This window comes from Ceratosolen solmsi, unplaced genomic scaffold, assembly GCF_000503995.2.
Source record: "Ceratosolen solmsi marchali unplaced genomic scaffold, CerSol_1.0 scaffold47, whole genome shotgun sequence".
Taxonomy (NCBI): Eukaryota; Metazoa; Arthropoda; class Insecta; order Hymenoptera; family Agaonidae; genus Ceratosolen; species Ceratosolen solmsi.
In genome coordinates, this window is record NW_011948419.1 from 3,608,051 (window position 1) to 3,635,091 (window position 27,041).

A 27,041-nucleotide genomic window follows, 5' to 3' on the forward strand; every position below is an offset into this window, starting at 1 on the left:
TAGTTCATTCGTTATATATTTTTACTAACTGATATTTGTCTAATATGAGATATATTTTGCCTATTTTAACAAGAATGAGAATCTAAGAATGAGATAATCTTTTTTAAGCTTAAATTTCAATCAAGGAATAATGGAACAAGTAAATTATTTGGATTTAACGTTTGTGATGAATATCTACGAAACAGCAAACTAAAAATATTTAGGGTTAAGAGTTGGAATATCTTAAGAACGAAGCATATTATATTATGTATTAATTATTAATAATTTATGAAAATTCGCAAACGTGATTTAGCATTGATTTGTAATTTTTAAATGAGTTTATTTTTATTACAATTTTCACTATAATAAAAATTAATTGTATACGTTGAGAAATTAAAAATACACTTAATTTAAAGAATATATGATTGTATGTAAAATGTAATAGGTTTCTTCATTATAAATTAGCTTATAAACAAATATAATTTAGTATTAAAAATAATCATTTGGATAAAATTTAATTAGTCGACATCGAGAATATTTTTATTTAAATTTAAGACATTCTATGTGACTTGATGTTATATTTCAGAAATTGTGAAAAATTAGGTTTTATCAGCGGCAATTATGATTATAGTAATAAACTATTTGTGCATTTTGATATTCGTTAATATAAAATGGAATATATAAATAATAATGTTAAAATATGCAAATTATCCGATTAAAATGGTCAAATCGTGAAAAATTTATCTCCGATACGAGTGATAAAAGAATAGAATACTTAAAAAATAAATGGGATTATACAATGACAAATACATTATTTATTTTTCTTTTCCATTGCTTTATTCGCATAAAACATTTGTTAATGATTGATAATACAAACGATATCGTGCTTTATTTTCAATTAAATCAAACTCTAGATCACAATCTTCTCTTTACGATCCAATTGAAGTTTCGTTATACAATTCTTATAAAGATTGGAAAACGTAATTGACGTTTATTAAATTTATTCAGGTCAAACGCTTGTATATATTGGAAATATTTATTTGTATATTTGTATAATACAGTCAATCATTTTATATTTTGCTCGTTGAATTTATGGCTATAACTAAATATTGCTGACTCCATTGTCATAAAGATTAAACAATATAAAATTTATCAATTGAATTAAAACTGACGTATAAATATATAAATAATATTTTATATACGGTGTACAAGAGCTTTTAGTTTTCTTATTGACAAAAAATGCTCCGACATGAGTAAAAATCATTTGATTCTCACATTCGTTGAGTTATTTGTTTGGCTATTTTAATTGTGTTATTATACATTCGTCGCTCAATGCTCGCATATAAAAGTCATCTTCGGTAAAAACTCACTTTGGCAATCGGATCGTCAAAGTCTTTAAACTAATTATCTTTATATAATCCATTAAAAATCCATGAATTTGAATAGACAATGAAGAAACAAGTGCTACTTAATGGGGACTAAACTCCATGCTAAATGGATGGAAATTCGCGGGAATCTTAATTTCACTTAAGATTGACGTAACGATCAGAATTTGAAATAGTCGGTGGAGCGAACTGATGCATTACCTTTTACTCATCATGAATCTTATAAAATGCTCATTGAGTATAATGTCTTGGATATTTTTATATCAATGCTCATTTAGTCATTGATTTATGGCCCGAGTATAGGTAGTACCAGCGATCATCGTCTTTTGTTGATCGATAAAATATATAATAACACAAATTAGAAAAAGGTGTATCATACAATATAGTGCAAATCTAGGCGATTTACATGTTAAATTTGTACGCATAAAACTGCGCTACTGTCGTTCTGAGGAAAAATCCTTGCAAAAACTAAGGTTTATGTTTCTTCGTGCAAACTTGCACTATATTATATTGTTAAGAAACCAGAGTCATCAAAGAATAAATTAATGATATCAACCCATGTTTCTATTGATAATAAATATAATATTTATGCTTTAAAGTTTATGTTATAGATTACATTTGTAACTAAAGAGGTTTTAAATATAATTTGAAACAAATTATTAACACTATACAAATAGCCATCTATAAATATCTGTATAAATGTCTTATTTTGGACTCTGATTTCTTAATATTATTATTCGCCATATAATCGCAATATAAATCGGCATATTTCAAAAGTGTCGTCGAGTCACTGACTCAATTTAACTCTTCAATTATTACCTTTCGCAATGTGAAAAAATATATGCTTTTAGTTAACAAACATTTTAATTTAATGAATACAGTTACAAAGTACATTGAATCAACATTCTATTATTAATTAAGCAATTTATCCTCTAAACTTTCCTCGCAGGAATTCGAGCAAATCCATGTCAAGAATCATTTATATAAACAAAACAATCTAGATTATCGTGCATATTTTTCGTTCCATCTATCCATTAATTACGTACTGATAAAATTAAACCTTTTGCTTTTAGCTTTGTGCATCTTTGTACCAGTAAGTCAGAATTTAGCGTGCTATTTAATGAGCAGCCGTTAGTATTGGTTTTCAAGTATTGTGATTAATTTATCATCATTATAATACAAATATCAAAAAAATAATTATTCAATATTTTTTATAAACTATCTACTTACAACCGAATTATTGTTCTCGAGCAGAAGTAAATGAAAGTTCAACTTTTCGGAGAATTAAGAAGTTAAAATGTTTTATCGAAAGACGAATATTGAATTTTATAGGTAAAAGATAAAGTTATTTAAAGTTTTAATTATAAATTTACAGCAGATTATTCGGTATTGTAACGATCATATCTACCGTTTAAATAAGCAGTTTTATTAAACAAATAAATAAATTGTAGTAATACTTTTACAATCATTTTGTAGTTCGACATGTAAATAATAATAATAATAATAATAATAATAATAATAATAATAATAATAGTAATAGTAATAGTAATAGTAATAATAATAATACAAAAAATTACATACATGAAATTATGAAAATGATTTTTTTATTATAAATTTTTACGATATATTCTAAATATCTGATTAACCAAAGGCTAGTTGTAAATTTAATATAAATTATATAGTATTTTTATAATAAATTTCATTTAAATATCAAGTGTTTTCAGTGTGATGATGATGACCATGACGGCGACGACGAATCGTAAGATTTATATTTTTCATCGAAATTAGCTGAATTTGTTAATGTTTTATGGATCTCCAAATCGTTATTATTAATCTAAGAATCAGAAAAAGTACCACAATGAATGGTTTAATAATAATCCATAGGTTAATATTACAACAATTCAACATCTAAGGAATTGCATGCGTTACGTATGTACACATACAGGCACATGCATGCACATTACAAATTCCGTATGAACTCACATACGAGCTAATGCACAGACGATTTAATATTTTATCGAAGACGTCTGTACTTTCGAGTAAAAAAACGCGATTGTAATCACAGCGGAAAATTCAACGAAACGTCACGTTTCTTTCTTGTACAACAAAAAGCACTTATAATTATACAGCGATGTCACAGCTAATTATATATTGAACAGAATTTTTAATTTTTTCATCTATTTATTAAAATAATATTTTACTGTATTTTTGTGCTGTATAATTATACGTACATTTTTATTAAATTGGCCGATAAACAGTCACGTTACAAATCTACCACATTCTATAATAAGCAATTGTGGCAAAGTACCTCTATAGTATTTCATTAAAGAACATGTCGACATGAAACTTTTAATGAAACCTTAAGCGCTTGAATGAAATAAACAATTCTTTTCTTTTTATGTTTCTCGATTATCTCTTTTATACTCCATTGAAACACTAAAAAAACACACATGATTTATAGTACACACAAGCGGGAAATTCGTTCACATGGCTTTTTATAATTATAATCCCATTACGCTGTAACACCCACACATCCACACGGCCATACACACACACGCTCTCTCTCTCTCTCTCTCTCTCTCTCTCTCTCTCTTATTTTATGTCTTCATGTGGCCCAAAAATGTACTCGAGAAACCTCATCTCATAGACAATGTATGAAAACGTTGCAATCGGGTTATTCTATTTGATTCAAAAACTTCGTATAGTTTTTATCACTGTTTGCACGAAATAAAAAAAAAAAAAAAAAAAAAAAAAATAGAGATTTCCATAGATGTTTTTATAATTCTGTTCCTCTATGTAAACATGACACGCTCTTCGTATTGCATGAAAAACATCGAGACCAGATTTTATTCTTTGCAGTTGCTTTTAAAATGCTTTGAAAGCTCGATCGGAGTGGACGAGCGTCAGAGAGCCGACAAGGGAGACGAGAGTACGATCCAACCAAGTAATCGGATTTGGATAAAGGAGGCCTCCCTCGTAAAAGCCGAGATGACCGCCGTGTGCCAATTCAATGTACAGACAGTTTGATTTTGTTGCTGTAATAAGAAATATACATCCAATTAATACTTGATAATTTTTTATGTTCTTAAGCGCATACACGTAATGAAAATACGGTATCTACTTTATTGATAATCTACTCTTTGACGCATCATTAATGATATATTAAAGGATTTAATTATTAATTGTGTATTATCAATAACATTTAATGATAGTATTTTTTTTAATTTTAGTACATTGAATATTGATTTCAAATTTGAATATTTCAAATTAATACTGTTAATCATAAGTAGCTTGAAGCATTGCCAATAACTAATTGAATAAAATTATTTAATCAAAATTTTAATTCCTACAATAAAGAATAATTATATCAACTGTCAAGTACAAATTTATTGATATAAGTAGATAACGTCAAATCCCGTATGGAGTATATACTATAAATATTAAAAATTTCCTTAATGAAATGTAAAATGAAATTTAAAGATACCAGCTAATTCCTTTATAGGCAAAAGAAGTGATTCAGGAACGATGGGATCATCTAAAGCGTTGATAAACACCATTGGTGTGGTAATATTTTCAAGATAAAATATTGAGCTGCTCCATTTGTATAGATCATTTAAAGATCTAAAATTATGTACCTGCGCAAGTATAAAATAAAAACTTTAATTATAACCATTGCATTAATAATAACAACAACAACAACAACAACAACAACAACAACAACAACAACAACAATAATAATGAATATTACTTTTCTTGTGTAAGCTTCATCTAATTCTGGTAAGGTACCAGCGGATACAATATCCTTTTCGTTAAGTTTATGCCTTATTTTCACTTCTTCCGATAGCAATACATTCTTATGCCTCAGAATGATGTTTTTTACGGATTCTGTCATGACATAGAGATAAAATCGTCTAAAGTTGGTCCAGTTTAATAAATACTTCGTCCCTCTAAAACGATAATACGTTCCATAAGAATTATTTCGTAAAATAAATTAAATTGTTTCAAGTTAAACGAAGAGGCGGCTTACTTACTCAAGAGCATTATAACCTTGGCAAATGGAGATACCGCCGATAATGTTTGGAAGTTTATTCGTTCCATGTTCGCCCATATATTTTGTTACTAAATTACCACCAAGGCTAAAGCCAACGCAAACTATTTTCGTATTTCGGTGCTTCTCTAATAAATTTTTCATCATTGTATGATAATCATCGGTGTGGCCTAATTTTAACAGCAATCACATATGAATGCATTAATAATGAATCGACAGCCATGCGAGTGCTTGCAAAATCGTAATTATTAAACAATGTATTCTTATAGAATATATCGCAGAGCCGGCTCATTATGTCTAAAGACCTTGGCCGCAAAGCGCTCATTTATTATTGCAAAGTTAATGGCTTTCGATGGTTCGATTTGAAACGAGACAAGGCTCTTCCTGGAGTGTAGGTACACATTATATACGTACTACACAAGATTACGTAAATTCGCGAAGGAATCGCGGGAGTCTCGACATTTTTAACTATTATATCTCTTTAACTTTCCAGTAATTTTACGCGGAAATAAAGTGAATTTAAATACCATTAAATTATATAATCATAATTTTCAATTTAGTCATTATTTTTAACGAATAGAATTTTGAAACCAATTCGCCGAACAATCCATTAGCCAACCGAATTGTCTTTTCGAACAATTATTATTAAGTAAGAGCTAGTAATAGAACGAATAAGAATCTATTGAATCGAAAGCTAAATAGAAGTGTGGAGATAAATATGGCCATAATAATTTATTATTCAATACATGTTAATGAATTACATGGGCTTAAAAAGTTAAAGTAAAAAGTGTAAAATGGACAAACCATAGGTAAAAATTCTAGGTGCGGTAACCTTGACACTTGATAAAGCTCCTACGTGATTGAGAACGGTGCAACGATATCCGTGACATTGAACAAAATGCACGAATGTCCTGATGTAGACACTCTCAGAGCTATTTCCAATTCCAGGACAAATGCATATCGTTACATCGTCTGAAATTCAAATTTTTACAGATAATCATATGAAATTATTGCTATAGGTCCGGATTAATGTAACTATGCGGCGCAAATAATACAATGGAATAAGCTATAATTGGATGGAGTTAATAGATATATTTTGTCACAAACAAATGAAATAAACTAAATAGTCAATAAATATCTCATTTAAAAGTTTAGATTTTTAACAAATTGACAAATAACAAATATTCTAAGACTTGAAAACTTGTTTTAATTTTAACAAAAATTAATAACTACAAGATTTGTCCTTAAATTTCAACAAGTAGTGAACGAATTTTTTATAATGATGTTGAAATAAATGTGTAAAGAGCTGTAAAAGAAAATTAAATTATTCGACAACATTGTTATATATATATATATATATATATATATATATATATATTTTTATTGAATTTTTGAAAATATCTTTAAATTTCAGCAGCCAATCCCGTATTTGTTAAAATTAAAAATATTATAATAATAAAGATTAGAAAAATTGATATTTCTTATCAAATACTACATTGTTGGATAAAATATCGGCTATTTGGTCGAGTAAAAATTACACAAACGTTAAGCATAATCATTATTAAAGTTAGTTTAATTCGTGCTTAGAGTACAAAAGTTTCAACATGTCGCAAAGCAAGCAAATTATCATTTATAATACGTAATCGATTGATCCGCCTGAATACCTTCGTGACCATTACTTAGAGGTTGATACAAATCGTAGGTAAGCGTCGTTCCATCTTGAAGTGCAATATAAACTCGTTCACCAATGGGCCATGGGCATCGGACTCTGCCTATTATACTATGGACAATCGTTTGCACGTGGCCACTGAATCCCCATAATCTCGTTGGCTTATACCTAAAAATAAGTTTTTTCATTTTAATTTTAGATTTGGCACTGTCATTGATTAGGCAATACGAGAAGAATAATGAAGAATTTCAATTAATAATCATTCATTCTGACTTATAATTCATGATATTACGAATATCGTAAAAATTCTTCCAACCGCTTAATTACCTCATGTTCCATCATTTCGAAAAACATAGAGAATGATTTTTAAATGATTGTTGACATATAATGTTTTCTAAATTGAAGTATTTCTAATGGATTCCGTTAATGCAATTACACATCATTTTCAATGTCAACTAATATAAATGAAAAAACTTAATTCCTTAAAATATTGTATGAAATAAAATGTAATGCATGTTTGTTATAAAACATTGAGAAGAGTTAAAATTATTATAAAAACACAATTCATTTATTTCTTGCGGACAAAATTTATTTAATGTAGTTTATAGCATTGAGAAATAGTTTCAATGCAATATTCGAATGGAAATTTGTTTTTTACATTTTATTAACAATTGGCGGATTTACTAAAACGATATTATATATCAACTTTGAAAATAATTTGTAATAAAAAACAAATTTTCATTAAAGTATAGCATTAAAATATAGGAAGTATTGACAATTATCTTGAAAATGTAAAGTTTATAATTAGTTTTCTATTCATAAATTAATGTGCTTTTTAAAAATACTTGTATTCTCAATTCTTTTTATTATTATCACCAAGTAAAGTAAGAATTGCAGTAAATACTGAATTAAAAAATTATAATTCACACACAGAGAGAGAGAGAGAGAGAGAGAGAGAGAGAGAATATCAAAATTAAAATCTGTATTTTATTAACGATTGTATGTGCATGTGTAATGAATTATTTTACAATATTGAAAATGTTCACGATATTTTATGTCGTTGTGCAGGCATTTTTAAAATATTCAATTTACAAATTAATATAATATTTAATCTAAACTTCGATTTTATCAACAATAAACAATCCGAACTGTGTTCATGTCTTTTGTATTTTATAAACAAATATATTTACAATTATATAATTATTAATAATACTAATAAATGATCGAAATTATTATGAAAAAAATATGGAAATCAGTGTGTTCATAATTGTCTTTCTATTGACAAAATAAAAAAAAAAAAAAAAAAAATTATACCTATCAAGATATTTAAGAATATTTAAATGCCATTGAAATTAATAGCATTGATCATTCAGAAAATGTCAGTGCATATTCGAAAAAATGAGGACAAGAAATCTCACTAGTATCTCGTAATGGAAAAAAACGTGAAAGTACATAAATGTTTGATATATCGTCTGAAATATCCATAGCGAATGTTATCTATGTATAAAAAAAAAAAATTTTTTTATTTTTTTGCAATTATTATTTCACTAAATTAATGCATAGAATATATTATAAATGGATAGAAAATAGAAAAGTGCATTTCAAGAGACGGCAGACGATTAAATCGGACGATATTTTAGATACCGTTCGGTGTGCTCAATTTCAAGGTCTAAGTTTAAGTCGTCTTGATCGATCTCGAATTGTAATTCTCATGATTGGCTCTCACTGTGCGAGTCGCTTTTCTTCCATCGGTCGTTTAATAATAAAATTATTTGACATTTCGTTCATTAGCCTTATGCTAGATACAATTACAACGACTGTAGAATAATTTTAATATTTTTATTATCAATTTTTAGTACACATTGGAGAAATAAGAGATTAATAATAATGTAAAAATTACGAGAATGGTAATTTTGAAATGAAAATTTTTCGTTTTATACATTTCATTTATAAATGCGTAGTAGGCAAAAGTCTTAAAATATTGCTTGTAGCAATATTTGAGAGTAAATTTTTAAGTATAATATAATATGAATTTTCTCATCAATGAAGTTATAATGACCGAATTTTTTTAGGGGCTCCGTATTGAAAAAAAATATGCCAATGAATAAGCATTTTGTATTTAAACATAAGATTAATCATAATAGAATATGTCATATCTCCATAGGCATATATTGTATTACATATTAATTTTATGTCACGACTAGGCAGTGTTACGAAACGGATTAGTTAGTATTATCAGTGCGCCGAGATATTTCCGTTCAAATTCATTATAAATTTTCTATTTGTTTAATAGAAGATACCAAATTATGATAATAATAATTATTATTGTAATTAGCTATTTATTGACGTGCTCCAAGTATTTATTATATTTAGATTGTGAAAATAAAGATAGCATATTTATTAAAAGCATTCATAAAGACAATTATAATTAATGTCACCCAATTATAATTGATGAAATTACAATCTAAATTATTAAACAGAATATTATATAAACATATTAATACTACGCACATTATTAATGTAATCAAAGTCTCATATGCTCTGGCATGTAATTTAAGCCGGTATATCCCTTGAATAGATAACTTATTCATTCGCTATAATAGTTGCAGAAAACGTATATATATATATATATAATTGTTAATTTTTATGAATTATTGAAAGTTTTTGTTTGTAATAATCGTAAGAATCGCACGAATTATACGTACTAAATTTGCACATACCGATGAACAAAAATATTACGTTAAAAGTTCGCCATTAATATTAAAGTAATATTACTTTTTTTTTTTTTTTTTTTTTTTTCCCCGATAATACACGACGTGCGACATCTACGTTTTATATACCTAATGTTTAAAATGTAACTTTTTAAAATGATAATATAAATAAAAAATTTAATTAATCTATATCAAATATAATGATAACAATTTTACGTATTCTCTAAGAGAAAGTTCAATTTTTCAAACAAATTTTAATTATAGATTTAATGCGTGATAAGTCTTTCACATATGCATTTTAAATTAGTTGTACATTTTGTATTTGTAGAAAGTGAGCTTCAACTAAATAAGCAGTTGTAGTAATTATGAATTCCCTACCTTATATTATTATACTTCATTCCCGCCTATTATTGGCTTTATTGAAATAAAAATTGTTTCATAAAATTATATTAAATTATTTTTCCATTTATCTAGCAACGATAAAAATTAATAAAACTTTCTTAAAAAGTATTACTTTAATTTTGCGTTGTTTATATTTTATACAGATGTATACTTCAATTTAAATATTCAAACTTTATATTATTATTAAACACTATCGTATTATTTGAAATTTTGCATATTTTGCACAAACATAACATTTATTACAATTGTTTTTGTAATTTTTAAGTAGCCAGAGATTTATTTCTTACAATGCAAATTAAATTACATTCTTTAACATTTTTTATTATAAATTTCACTATTGTGCCTTGAATGTGCGTTGCATACGAATACAACGTATACTAACAGTCGATTAATGTCGTGATTAAGTGACATTTGACAAATGCCAGTGTAAAAATTGAATAATATTGATAATAAATAGCAGAATTTGTAATGTAGAGCAACGGTGATAAGTTTTTAGCATACAAAGTACAAGCTCCGTCGCATCTTAATATACACCCATATGTGGCACGACCATCATTTTTACTTTCTCTTATGGAACGAAAATTTTACTTTTTTTATAGGTTCGATAAACTTCACCAGTGAATATGCGTGGCTAAATGAATGTAGAACTTTTCAAATATTTCTCTTACGAGAAATCGATTTATTTATTAATTGCGATATGAAAATTTCATTTTTTGCTGATTTTAAGGAGAATTACTTTTTTTTTATTTACCCTCCCAAGTATTTTTAATAGAATCCATACTTTTTATAACAAGAATAATCAATAATATTATTAAAAAGAATTACAATAAACCTTAAATCAATCATTGTTAATATTACATGACCATTAATTATCAATTATTAACAATAATAAGTTAACTTGTAATAACAACTTGATACACGATTAAGCTATTATATCCTAAAAGTTTCGATTGATTCGAAATTTTAATTCATTTATTTTAATTTATACTTTTATCATTCGACTATTATGTGTACGTGACTAACTTTAATGATTAATATATCGATTCTCATTACTTATAATCATTAAATTTTTAGTAAAATTAAAAAAATTTCAATACATCTCATAAATAGTTTATATGAATATACAATAAAGAAATATATCAATCTTTGAAAGGTAAGTATGTAATTACGGATAATTTGATACTATGTATAATGAATGAATGAATAAAAAAAAAAAAAAACAAAAAAAAAAAAAAACAAAACAAAACCGGAATCGAAAATGAAAATAGAATATATTCTACTTTATATAAGAAATGTGTGTATGACAACACTGAAGCGAAATAAGCTTTTTTGGGTTAACGGCACTTGACTTTTTGATTCGTGCCTTTCTTATTCCAATATTCAGCGTCAATGCTAAATATTATAAACCGGATATTGATCATCACCTTCATACTTTCATACATAAAATCAGAACTGATATTAAAATAAAGAAAAAAAAAAAAAAAAATTTTTCAAAATTATTTGTTCTTATTTAATATAAATGGATATTATTCATTTTGACCAATTTTGTAATAGTATTCTTTAATCAAATTTGTATAAAATTTAAATTAAAGTGACAATGTATAAACATTGCATGATTACATATTGTCACTTCAATTATTCTTATTACGTGTGTGTTATATTATGTCTATATTAAGGTAGAATTTATTTAACTCAGTTCTTTTCCAGTTAAATAAACAAATTGTTTAAATCAGCTACGTATTTTAAGTTGTATATTTGAATCTTACTTTTAGTGGGATGAAAGCATAGTTATATTTACGTTTAAATATTACTATATCAAAGGTTAGTTGTTTTTAATAGCTGTGCTATGTAAATTTACTTGTGAAGTTTATCATTATTCTAATTATGGAAAAAATATTCCAAACTTTTCACGTTTTAAATGCATTATAATAATTTATTTCAATAGTATAACGATATAAAATGTGTATAAATACATAATATATAGAGAAAAAAAAAAAAAAAATTAATCATAAAAGTTGAAAAATAATGAAATATATTTACAAGTATAAGTGGTGGTACATTGAATTTTTAATTATTTATTCAGTCCGAATTCATAAAATTATTGCCTTTTGAGTAGAATACTAGAGCGGTACTCTTTCTTTTTAATTAATAGTTTAAACAACATTTTAATTAATAAGATAATCAATGTCTTGTAATGAAATGTATAAAAAAAAAAAAAAAAAAAAAAAAAAAAAAAAAAAGTATTAAATATTAGGCAATCAATTGGAAGTTGTTAATTTTTTAATTTAACATATTACTATTAGTATTAGTAATTAATTTATTGATTTAATGTTTCTGAATTATAATAGAATATATGGTTTGCTTATTATGCATTGATATTATTGAATTTATTACAAAATTAATTACAATTAATTAATTACCAATACCATTATCCTAAATTATCAATAAATTTATACATAAATTAGCGTTGCAAATTAAAATCATTAATATGATATGTTTGGAAACATTTGTAGAATATTGCTTCTAAATTAATAGAGATAATAATCGCATTTGTTTGAATTAGCCGTTGATAAAGACAAGAGTCAAATAAAGTGTTACGAATAAACAAGTCATCCGGATCGCGGCACTAAATCGCATACTTTCACAATATTTCATCGAAGGAAATGTTATATAACGACAATGTTCATGTGCTTATGAACAAGCATACAAAAAAAAAAAAAAAAAAAAAAAAAAAAAAAAAAAAAAAAAAAAAAAAAAAAAAAATAAAAAAAAAAAAAAAAAAAAAAAAAAAAAAAAAAAAAAAAAAAAAAAAAAAAAAAAAAAAAAAAAAAACGTTAAATCTATACAGTAAAAAACAAACAAGTTATAAATAACATAAAGTACAAGCGAGTGATAAAACATAAAGTCTAAACTGGGATAAGAACTTTTTCTTTTTGCGAACTTAAGTAGTGTATTGTAGTAAGTACTTTTATTAGCTCATTAAAAATACTTATATTTTGGATTTGAACTTTTCAATTTAAATACTCGATGCTGCAACAAGTATTTCTGTATTGGTATTTTAAGCCTGTAGATTATGTTTGCCTTATACATTTTACAATGTACAATTGCACTCTTATAGACGACTCGGCTTATACGTGAGAAAGGTAAAGCCATTTGTAGGTAAAGTGAGATATCGAACGCGAATCGATTATTATTAACTTCTAACGATTTATTTTGTAATTGTATAAGCTCAAATATCTTGAATTACAATCAATTTTATTACGTGTATATACTTTAATACACTAAATACAGTTGCGCATTGAAAATAATAAGGCATTCAATTGAATGAAAATTAAGTATCCAATTAAGTGATAAACTCAATTCAATTATATAAATTTTAAATTACGATTGTAATATACTATTATTGAATTTTTACCTTAGTCGATTTTATTCTATAATAACAAATAATGATTTCTTTTTAATTATTAAAAGAGCATAAATTCAACTGCGCATTTTTTCAAAAATACAAATAAAATATCAGAAATAGTACAAATAAATAAAATAAAAAAAAAATATATATATATATATATATATATATATATATATATGTATATATATCACAAGAATAATATCTACATACATTTTTCTATATTAAAATATGAAACTTTAATTATTAATCATTTAATTTCTTATGCAAAATACAAAAAGCTATTTCGAAAAACATTTTCCAATATCTTCACGTAAGAATCGGTTTTATTTATCCCTTCTAATATGTTTCAAAGAAAGTACATATGGATATAAAAAAAATAATAAATAAATAGATTAATTAATGAAAACCGATGACTTTATCATTATTTAACTACATTGATCACACAAGTGATGTATCATTAAATAATAAGTTTCTTACTCATTAATCTATACAATTAATTCGAAATATTGAAATTACGAAGTAAAATTTTCAAATGAATCAGAATAAAACTGATGAAGTGCACATCGATGCATTAAAAAAAATATGATTTTAAAATAATGGTATTTAAAAACTCGTATTTCTTGTAAAAAGTACCAACCATAGAATCGATAAAAAATGTTTTTTCTAATTTTGAAAGAATGTTTTTCTTATCCTTTTCATTCCATAAATAAATGAAGCGACAATACACAAATTTTATTTTTAAAATCATTCACCGAGGCTACTATTTTTAAATAAATAAAAAATATATCATTCATTTTATACATTAACATTCGCATTTATTTATGTTATCGCTTAATTTACATTATTAACTTTCATCTGTCCCTTCTTTATCGATCTAATAAAAGTTTATCTTATACGTACGATTGTATTATGTTAATAAATATTAATTTTAATAGAATTATGCATTGTTGCAAAAGTAGAAGGGAAAGAAAGGCTAAATAAATTTACTAATTATTATTTAATGATAATATGGCACTAATAATGATTCCCGAAGACTTTTGCTTACAGATTTATTGGCGAAATAAGCCTTCGAAGGGATAAAATTAGGCCAAAAATCTAAATAATTATTCTTATTCGAGGTTCGACAAAAACTCTATGGCTAGCATTTTTTTTCTTTATTTTCAAACATTTTCATGAAAATATTATTGCATAAAATAAACAATAGCATTATCATTATGTTAATAACTCTACAGATGCGAATAGTGAAAGTTCTGACAACAGCTGGCTTGTGTATATGTCACGTATATTAAAATTTTCAGTTACATATTTTTTCAAGTTTTTATTATTACAAACTTCGGTATATATAAAATTATTATAAAATATACTTTATTATATTTTTATTCTTAATAACTTTCATTTTAGTCTTTTTTTTTTTATTTTTTTTTATTTTTAAGAATTATATTTTCTATTTTAACAATATAATGTTTGGTATTATATTGAAAATACTTATAAAAAAAACATATTTAACGATTCTATAAATAAAAATGCTATTAAAATTTTGCAATTATAATAAAAAATGATTTCAATGAAACAATGAATTTTTATATACTTTCAGCATGATTAGTTAACTAGAACATAAATATTTTATAGTACTTATTTTTTCTGTATTATTAACAGTTTTATAGCAAGTCTTTATAATATTTATAAAGACTAAATTAGTTAAGTTGCAAATTTTAAGTACATTTATAGGAGGAATTACCATACTAATTGTTTGCAATTTCATCCAGACTTTACCATTATTAATTTTATTTTATTTATTTATTTATTTTATGTATAATAGCAGAATAATAATAATAGCATTTTCTATGTATATATATTTATAATTACTATCTTCCAAACATATTTTTCACGATTCGCGACTAGATTTACAATTACATATCCTATATACATTATACTAAAATATGAAAATTATACATTATATTGAATAAAAAAATACTTAATTAAAAAATAATTGTAATTGATTGATTATTTGTTTACTTTGCTTAAAATTATGGTCGTTTGAAAAATATCACTTACAAATTTTCATGTATTAGTAGTCTACAATACTTAAGTTGGCTTAGTGATACGTTCTACTGAAATATAAAATTACGCATCATATTTCTTGTCATATGACATTCTCGTCTAACTATTATTAAAAGATTTTTTTTTTTTAATTTCCAAGAATATTACACGTAACAATATAAATTGATAGAGAAACACTATTTGAATTAGTATAATACTTTCAGAGCAAATAACTTTATTCCCTTTACATGTCAATGATCATTTACTTCTTTTAACAATTTCTATATTGTTATTATGCGAATAATATTTATAAATAGAAGTACATGAATTTTTATTGACTTATGGCAAAAGCGTACGATTACTAATCACGATACATGAAAGCATTGACGCGCGCGCGTGTATGTGAACGTACGTACGCTATATAAAGTGGCATCCCTTTGTCATTACTTATTGGCTTTATTTGTTAAATAGGCCACTAAGTCGGGTAAAGCAAATCACAAAGTTAGCAATATTAAATATACTCATATATATATATATATATATATATATATATATATATATATATATTATATATACTTGAAATATTTTTCGTGAATAAAATCGATATCCGTGTGTATGCATTGGCCAATGATGGTGAGAAATGGAACACATGCATTTAAATTGAGAAAAAATGTAAATTATAGAGGACACCGTATTGACGGGAGAGGATCGAAGGTTGTCGTCCTCACCGCATAAAATCCGAGCAAATATGACTTTGATGAAAGTCTCTGCGCATATATCACTTGCTTTGTGCTTCGATATTGAATGGGGAAAAAAATAGAATTTATAAAAAGTGTAAATTATGTATTAATAGTCGTTGAATGAAAATTTTGACTTTTATAATAAAGCTGATATACATTTTATTTACTAGCATATAGCTGACATTAAAATCTTTTGTTTTCAACAAATAATTAGAAATGAAATAATTATTGTTCTATTATGAAAGTTTCCTAATTATGCTTTAATAACGTATGAATAAAATCAAGGGTTATAAACTATACTTTTGCATATAAAATAAGTAAGCCGCTCATATAGTTAATATACAAATCGATTTTCTCTTACTGCGAGTTAAAGCTAGTTTGTTGTCTTCGCTTAAAATGAAGATGAGAATATTAAGTATTAGTTAAACCTACTTTCGAAGACATTAGAAATTTCAAGTATTTTACGTTTATTATTCAAGTTCGGTTAATCAATAAGTAATTTTTATTTTCAAATAGTACTTAAAAAATTATCTAACGTTCTTATGATTCAACTATGTAAACATTTTTAAACCCACTTTAGATTAAAAGTAATATTAAAATTTGAAAGAACCCTACGAATTTCTAAAAATAATTATAGTAATTAGCTTGAACTTTATTGTAGAATTACTTTATTTATTATTATGTAAGAAAAATATAATCGGTAATCATTAATTTAGGTATTTAAAATTTATTGCTGATAATTTTAATCGCTTACTACCTGTATTAAATAAGCCGTTATTTTTAATGTATAAATAATTAAGATTTTATTATATGAAGACATTTCTCTTATTTTATTATCGTTGTTCATTCATTAAAGATATCTTTCTATTAATGATTAAAGATATTGAAAGGAATTTTCATGTTTACATATTAATACTTATCAATTACTTATACAAATATTATGCCTTGATGTATTTGCAAATATAGTATTTTAGAATTTATTATGTTTTGTATTAAAAATGGATTTTATTAATATTGTTATGAAAAATAATGATAAATAATTCACGTAAAAAAAAAAATATATATATATATATATATATATATACGCAACTGGTACTAGATATCACACATTTATTATTATCGCTGATGATTAATCAAATTTCTATTACATCAGACTATATTTCTATTTTGATGATAATTTATCTAATGCATTGTGATCAAGTCTATATAAATGATATTGAATAAAATCATTTTATTTTGATTCACTATCAAACACGCGTATTTTATATAAATAAGTGAATTCAGTATTTTTATAAAGTAAATATTAAAGTTTTAATGTGCTTTTAAAATTTAATTATTATATTAGCAAGAAAATATTTAATATCTTGTAACGTTAAAAATTAGAACGGCTCGCTTTATTTGAATTAGTATGTATAACTATCGTATAACATTGACCTTATAATTTACTGATATTTGTTTTTCTAATATAAGAAAAATTTGCATTTGGATCCACGCAAATAGTCAAAATATGTGACGCGTCAAGGACATTAAATTATATTTCAAAGTGTATTATTACAATTTAAATTATATGATTATAATAAATTTTATATTTAATTGTTTAGTATTTATTGTTTAGTAACCCAATTCTCATTGGATTTTATTAATTTTGCTATAAAAAATAATGATAAATACTTCACGAAAAATTAATAATAATAATAATATATATATATATATATATACACACACATAGATACATATAGATAGATACATAGATGGTATTAGGTATATTATAAAAAATATAATATATATTATATTATTAAAACTTCAAATTATAAATATTGCGATTGTACATGGCACTTTCACGTAAAATAATTTTAAAATCATGTGTAAAAAATATTTAAATTTCTATTAAGGAATCTATTAAGGAAATTAGGATAATTTTCATGTAATAGATGTTTGTTAATTATAATTTTATCACAAATAGAGTTATAACTATAATTATCTCAGAACATATTTATAATAAATCATTCGCATGGTTTTAAAAAATGTAGAACGCATGCAAATTAGTTATTGTACATTCTTTGCAAGTACCATATGCTCCATAAACTGAATCATTCCAACTTTGATGTTAAATCGTGATACTTAAGAATTTTATTCATAATTATGATTATTGCACTTATCATTTTTTCTTACAATAAAAAAAAATAAATTTATTAAATTCTTAATTTATATCTTTAACAGTATAACCAAATTTAAGAGAAAGTATTAATTACAAGATGGATTAATGAAAATATGAAATAATAGATAATGTTGATATAAAAATTTCAGTCTTTAAAATTTTATTAATTAAATTGTAAAACTTGCAAACATTATTATTATATATCTAATATAATCAAATTCTTTTTGTTTTTTTTTCTGTATCGTCGTCTTCGTAAATCTTATGCCATTTTGGTTTTTTTCTTTTACAAGTGAATTTTTTACTTTATCATTCACTGTAAGAATGACAAATTTTTTCACCAACATTATACTAACTACATTTCGTACTTTATGTGATTCTACGTAAGGAAAATATAATGTATAGTTTATGTGCCACAGAAAATGTAATACTTGGATAAGAATTTTATTTGTTAATCTCTATATACGTCACTACTTAAGTTCGTGTTTAATTTAAATAAGCATTTATATTATTTATACTATTTATATTAGACGTAAATGTATAAATTTCTTATAGATAACTTTACTTAAAACAGGGCATTACTAAAAAATGATGTTTATTTTATTCAATAATATATTAATATTTCAAAAATTGTGGATGGAATTGAATTTTAATCTTTTAAATTCAAATGGAATTTAATATCTATTCTATTACCACAATTCATCATTTTGCGATACAATAGTAAATTAACTTAAATATATAAAAAATAATTTTCAGTAAATTGTATGTAAAATAATTTAATTAACAGTCGGCAATATTATGATTGAGAGTGCGAAGGATTATAATCTTTCAAAAACAAAAAAAAATTTATGTTAGTCTTACCTATATCACGTGGCTTCTTATTTTAATATACACGCCCTTCTATTTGCGCAATAATCCCAATCAATATAATTATACATAAAGAACATTATTTATTCATTTATGATCAGCTAAATTAAATATATTATTTTTTAACAAATCAATGTAAAATACATTCAATATGAAAAATACAGCACGACAATTAAAAAATATCAGTAAAATTATGTTAGCCAAGGCTAATAAATTAATACAATGTTTTTTAAAAAATGAATGTTAATAATATAAAATCAAAAGATTATAAGTGTAAGAAAAATAAAATGTTTTTTATGTGAATTTAATTGCGGTAAAATATACAATCAATAAATTTATATCTTGTTTTTGAAGATTATGACAGATGATTAATTTTGCAAGGTAGATTGACAATTATTTTGATGTTAATACTAAACAGTACTAAAGGTAATTCAATATTTTTATTATTATAATTTATTTTATTCTAAAAATTTCGTAAAAGCTCACAGCATGAACGATATTGAATTTTATCTTTCTGAAAACTCTTTACAAAATGTACTTTTATTAGAAATCATTGATCTAATGGGCAAAGTTATGAAATGAACTCTTGTATAATTAACTGTGATTATAATTTCAGTCTATTTAAGTAGATAGCAAACAACAATATACTATTATTATAATTAAAAACACATTTGAAAATATTAATTTAGTATTAATCTGATAAATATATAATAACATTCTGTCGTCTATTGCCATTATTGTTATTTTATTATTAGAAAATTTGGAGCAATCAATATATAAAAATGTAATGTAAAAATAAATTAAAATAATTCAATGTCTTTCAGTTGGGATGTTTGAAATGCTGTTTTTAAATGCTATGAGATCGAAGCTTATCAGGATAAATATTATGCAAATTCTTTTATGTTTTTAATTGATATTTAAAAAATGTAAATATTATGAAAGTAAAAGAAATGTGTGAACGAATTGGTCTTGAACTTTTTTTCATTAATAACAGAAGAGTAATGAATATAGTAAATACTTTATGTTAAACGAAATATTCGTTATAATGTTAAATAGACTAAAATACATTAGTTTAATATAACAAGAATTTTAAATCAATAGTTCTTTGTAATAATAATATAAAATACTTTACATAAATTTCACTTTATATTAATAGATTATAATCGAGATTGTGAGAAATTGAGATAGGGATATATAATCTTATTTTTACATTTTACCAACTATATATATCGTAAAATATATTTCTAATTGTCTACATTGTATTACGATATTTTTCCTACCTATATATTTCAAACCTTCTTAGATTACTTTTACAATATTCATATATTCCAAATATGATGCCAAAATTTTCTAAGTTTTAATCACAGAACTGAATTAGTTCAATCTAAAAAAAAAAAAAAAATAATAAACTTTTATCGTTCAGAATATTCAATAAGTAGGAAACAATAAATCATCGTTCATAGTATCTTTTGAGATAAGAAATTTGCAATTATTCGGTTAAGTCTATCATCGACATAAGCCATTGATTCATATCTATATTCAGCAATATAAATATTAGAATTTTAAATTGCCTACATAATGCATGAAATGAATTTGGAATGTGCAAACAGAATGAAATTCCAGCAACGGTAGTGTCACTTTTGTGAGCTATTAGGTCATGAAGGCGTGTATGTATATCTCATATATTTTCTGAAACTGTCAATAAACGTGTGAAAAAATCTAATAACCCAAAATAAACTGTTATACTAGATATAATAAGGATAAACACAAATAATTGATTATAATATTACAAATAATGATTGTGTATATCATGTAAAAGTTACTTGATAAATAATTAGTTGTTGTTCAGGTATAAAGCTACATTTTATCATTAAACAGATTACTACATACAATAACGAGCTAAAATTAAAAAAAAAAACAACAACAACAACAAAAATAATTAAAGATACATTTGAATTTCAGCTGTACTGAATAGATAAACGAATAAATTGCCATCCATAATAATAATAATAGACTATTAATAATCTGTTTTATAGATGATCGACTTGATAGAAGGGTACGGTGCTAGAGTATTGTGTACACCTGAGATATAAGCTCTATCGCAATTTCTAGTTGTACGTGAAATTGTTGAGCAAAGTATTTTGACATTTTTAAATGCATTTCCAAGCATAATCTTGCATGAACATTAGTAATTGATAAGTTATTTCATTAAGATTTGATTTCAGCAAATATTTTACAAGTCAATGCATCGGGTTTAATAATTTCAATACTTACGAAGTAAACTAATTTCACTTAATTATTTTCAAACTTCAATGTATTTAGGCAATTATTCATAATTTCTACAATAATAGATATTTCAAGTCCAACAAATTATTGATTTAAATTTTTATCATTACCGTCAGACGATATCATTAAGGTGTGTTCATAAACTTCAAGTTTCGATTTTAAAATGGTGAACTGTTAAAATTGAAATATTTCGTTATACTTCCATGAATGATGTATTGTTTTGTCTAACAACAAGCTTAAGTTGTCAACTTTCATCGCAGAAAGGGAGAAAAGTACTTATAAGATATATTGTGCAGTTTGTCATTTTTGAAATAGAGAAAACACGAAGAAAATTATCAATATCAAAATGAAAGTACAGTTTTAAGATTAGCTACTGCCGATGATGACTTAGATTTCTATAATAACGGGATAGTAAATGTCTCGATGTGACTTTAAGGAACCGAGTAATGAAAAAGACTGAGCTTTAACAAAGAAACAAACTAGTAGAAATCACTCCAATTTTATATAGTCGTTAAAATCTGAATACAGAAGATGCAAATATACATTCCTCTTTTCTCCAGTGACGATTCGACTGTGCCTCATGTGTACTTAGTGTGTGAGTGAGACGTCGCTCGTACATTTTCTACAGGCCGATGGTGTAACATGTTCATCTATAACCAAGCATTCAACGTAGATTGTCAATGACTGTGTGATATTATTTTCATTTTCTTATTAATGAACTCCGCATGTATTGTACTAAGCACTTTATTTTTATTGAATAAATTATTGATTCACTTAGATTTGTGCACTGAGCCGACATAAGCAAAAAGTTTTGATCCATTTATACGATAGCGATATTTGTTTGTGCGTACTACATATTGACGTTGATTTTATGAAATTATTTTAACAAACGAATATCTGTAATTGACACTACAATTAACAGTTTCTTAGATATTGTGCGTTGAAAAACTTGTGGCTGTACACGTATGAGTCTCTTTCAAATCATAAACTCACCGAAAGACAAATAAAGATGAAAAGTATTTCTTCACGCTTGTTAAAACAGAGTTAGATATAAATTGAACGATCTTGCTTTATCATAATTTTTATTTTTTAAATCATATTCACATGGTGAAATATAACATGCATTTCGTATCATTTAATATATCATTTAATATTAAACTAATTTTTACATATGTTCACTTTTATATTGCTTTATAGTAAATGCAGAATAAATTAAAATATGATAAGGTAAATTATTTTATTAATTTTTAGCGGATGGCGTATGTGTGACTGACTGACTGACTGACTGTGTGTGTGTGTGTGTGTGTGTGTCGTAACAGTAAGCATAGTAAGCAAAACAATTTAAAACAATTTATTCTATTTTAATTTATCGTGTATTTACTATTAAGAAATATAAACTTAAACATATATCCAAATTAGTTCACTATAAAATTGTACGTTAAAGCGATAAATTAAATGGAACGGCTTAATTCATTTATGTATATTTATATATATATATATATATATATATATATATATATATATATATATATATATAAATATACAATAATAAAAATTCGTTTAAGTCTTAATCGATTCACATAAAATATTTTCTTCCTGATTTACAATTTCAGGAAAAAGTTATCCACTAGCACTAAATAAACATTATAACCTTGATAGGTCAAATTACAATTAATAAATTATTTAAAAATGCTTACACGTGTAAGATTATCTTATCAAGTTCGTACATCAAATAAATTAATCAAGGCCATAATTTATAGCTGGCTAACGAAAAATACGTTAGTTCTTGAATTTTAGTTAGACAGTTAAATGTCCAACTGCAATTATCCAAGGGCCAACTGTAATTATCCATTTGTTTAATTCTCCACTTATTTATTTTTTAAGAAAATTGATATTATAAGCTTCCAAGTTTCGACTTTGTTAAAAATTACGCAGAAGTATGTAACGCTCGGGCTATATTCTAAATTATGTAAAAAAAAATTAGTTTAAAAATATTTGTTTAACCAAAAATAAATTATTGTCCAATCAATAAAAATGTAATCTATTATTTTAATATTATCGTTATAAAATTTATACTTAATACAGAGTGCAAAATAATTGTAAATGTATGTACAATTACAAATAATGTGAGTCGAATAAAAGCATTTAAAATTCATAATGCGAATTCGAAATAATTTTCACATTATCTTTTATTAAAAATCAATTTTTCCTTTTAAAAGAAAAATTAATTTAATCACCAATTTAATTAAATCGGAATATACATTTTCATAATACCCACCCCACGCCCTTTAAATAATAGATAAATATTATTATAAAAATATAATTATAATCCGTTCAGGTATTGTTTAAAAATAATTCAAGGTTTATTTAATTCAAAATAATTCGGTACACAATTATTAAATTAAATCTTGCATAATGTTTTTTATTTTATTTTATACATATATTTATATTTATTTATATGATATCATTGTGAAAAATAATTACAAACTCGCGTCTGATAATTCAAATTAATATTGAACTCAATTTATTACTTTAAATGTGGTATATATAATTAATTATCCACTCTTGTACAAATTAATTCATCGTTAAAATTCTATCTATTATTTTTCAATTCGATTCTGAATTCTGAAACAAACTTAACCTCAAATGCCCATAGCATTTACAAAACTTAAAAGTCAGTGCATCAAACTGTGTATTATAGGAAAACAGCATACATCAACGATACTATTTTCATTAATGCAACTTAATTAATCTTTCGATCTTTATCCGTTATTTTATGAATAAATCGACTTGACTTGCGATATATGCCGACCAATTGTAACGCCTACGCGTTTATTTTTTTTTTTACCGTTCTTTCATTGATCGCTTTACCTTTGCAAGGTTAAGTGCGATGTACGTATAAATTAAAAAAAATGTGTAGATGAGATTTTGATTTTATAGTGCAAATGTATTTACAAATAATATTTCACAAGTTGGCGTGATTAAAAATTGATAGAAAATTATTTCATCTGAATAATAAATGTATTTCTGCGCTGCTGTTAGTTTGTGTGGAAACGCGTACACGATGTTATATTTAAAAAAAAATACTTGGATGAAGCTATATGCCTAATTAAAAATTTGCTTTTAATTAACGATGAAATAATTTTAAATCAATCAATCTACGATTGCAAGGGATAAAAGTATTATTGACTAACATTATTCATTTTAAAATTCAAGCCATGTAATTATTTAATGCATATTCAAGTCTCATAAGAGCATTATTAATTCGTAATGCTGGTCACTAAATCCTTCATAACGATTATCCTTTAATTAATCAATTAATGGCAAGTATCTTCGTTTACTTGCTTAATGAGTGAAAGAAATAATTAAGTTCCAATGACGAAATTACTACGTACATTAGAAAGCGAGCGATCGATCGTCCAGTCTCCGTTTATACGTCTGGACTTTCTCGTTAAACTTCACGAAAAATTGTTTAAGAAATGCATTTCTATTTTACGCAGCCGGTTAAGAATAAGAAAACTCGAATAAATTCATTGATCCGTAATTAAATGTAAAATAAATAAAGCGGTATGGGCAGAGGTAAAAGCGTACTTCAAAGTTATTGAATTTTTAAGGGCTAAGATCTATCTTTGGATTAGATATTTAAATCTACGTTTATGAATACACGTGATAAAAATAGTTGCCGGCATTTCATGGAAATATTTTCGAATTGTTGCAAAAATATTTGCCTCCTGATAATAGTTATCCTCGTCTTTATTATTACAATTATTTTATAGTTAGTATTTGAGATTTATCACTAATAATTCTTATTGTTAATCCAAGGTATTTGACAATTCATTGATAAACAAGTACTTTCATTGAATTTAGCGGTTCTGTTAACGTAGTTTAGCCATTAGTGATCCTAATATATTTTACTTCGCAACTCGCAACTCATTTATTTATGCACTTTAAAGTTATATATATATATATATATATATATATATATATATATATGGCGAGCAATAATAACAATAACAATTGCGCTTAATTATATTAGTATAATTCAAAATTAAGTAAGGTCGTGGATGTTATTATTAGTTTACAAGTACAAGAATATATAAATGTTAAAAGAATAATACTCGTAATGGTTAATTGATTAATTACATGATTAATTGCACGATTAATCGGATGAGTTGACTGTAATGTTTTTTTCGTCTCGCTATAAGTATTTGTACCACTTAATTCTTGCTCGTTATTTTTTTTAGTTTTCATTTTCCTTTGCAACATAATGTTAACAACAAAAAAAGAAATATATATATATATATATATAACAAAACGAAAAGAGAACAAAAAAAACAGAAAAAAAAAAACAAAAAACTATTGAATAAAATTTTTGGAGAATTAAATATTTCTTTTAACTGTGTTGAATGGTAGTTGGGTATACCTAGATCATATGTAGAGATTTTTCGGAGGGTCGTTCATTGACAATGCGAGGTACCGAGAAACGGAGGAAAAAGCCGAATTGTTGACTGGAAATAATAACGAGTCAACATAAATCACTCTGAAAGGCTTGCCGGAGTGAAGCAGGGGGGTTACGAGGGGGGGAAAAAAAAGGGAGAAACAGAAAGAGGAACGGCAGCAGCGACTGCGGCATTCCAGAAAAGTGTAACATAACCTTCACGATCGTAAAGAATTGGTTTAAGGTCCGATGTGGTAAAATGAAAAGGGACGGAGAGAGGAGCGAGAAAGACGAGGAAAAAAGAGGAGAGCAGCTACTCACGGCTCGGAGATGACGGGTGCGATCTTGAGTACGCTGGTTAGGAAACTGTGGTCCTTGCAGACGAGCACCGGCTTCTGAGAGGCGCTATTAACATTGAGTATCCTGAATAGGATGCAAAGGATGACGGCAAAGAGGGCGAGCAGAGCCGTTGACATATTGGTTGCGCGTGGCCGGGAATTTAGGATACTCCACCACTGCTGATGCTGCCGATGCTGCCGATGCTGCTGCTACTGTTACTACTCCTACTAATAACCAATCGAGCTCCAACTCCATAAAGCTGGGACGACGAAAAGCGGCGACTCCTCGCGACTTCCTTTCCGACCCCCTCCCACTCCTTTCAGCGAATTTTCCTTCGGAACGTTGGCGTTTGCTCCCACCCTCCCTTACTCACTCTCTCTCTCTCTCTTTCTTCGCGGTGACGAGGTTAGGATTGCTCTGGTGCGCCGTATTCGCACGGAGAGTCCGCGAGCGACGTCAATTCACCGTCGAGACACTCAACCGAATGGCCGTCGGCGCTTGTTTCTGTAATTATAAAACGTAGCGACCGCTTAGCTTGTGGCGCAGCGCACCGGAGGAGCGAGGAGTCGAAGA

General features: G+C 25.6%; 1 protein-coding gene across 1 annotated transcript; it reads right to left on the bottom strand.

The window, feature by feature from the left end:
• Positions 1-4,135: 4,135 nt before the first annotated feature.
• On the bottom strand, positions 4,136-26,660 carry Hydr2 (abhydrolase domain-containing protein 2). The gene is made up of 7 exons (XM_011497493.1): positions 26,451-26,660; positions 7,077-7,249; positions 6,217-6,384; positions 5,396-5,582; positions 5,113-5,311; positions 4,849-4,999; positions 4,136-4,399 (listed from the first exon to the last, which is right to left on the bottom strand). The coding sequence occupies exons 1-7, from the start codon at positions 26,603-26,605 to the stop codon at positions 4,230-4,232; spliced, it is 1,203 nt and encodes a 400-aa protein (XP_011495795.1). The 5' UTR covers positions 26,606-26,660; the 3' UTR covers positions 4,136-4,229.
• Between the last annotated feature and the right edge of the window lie 381 nt (positions 26,661-27,041).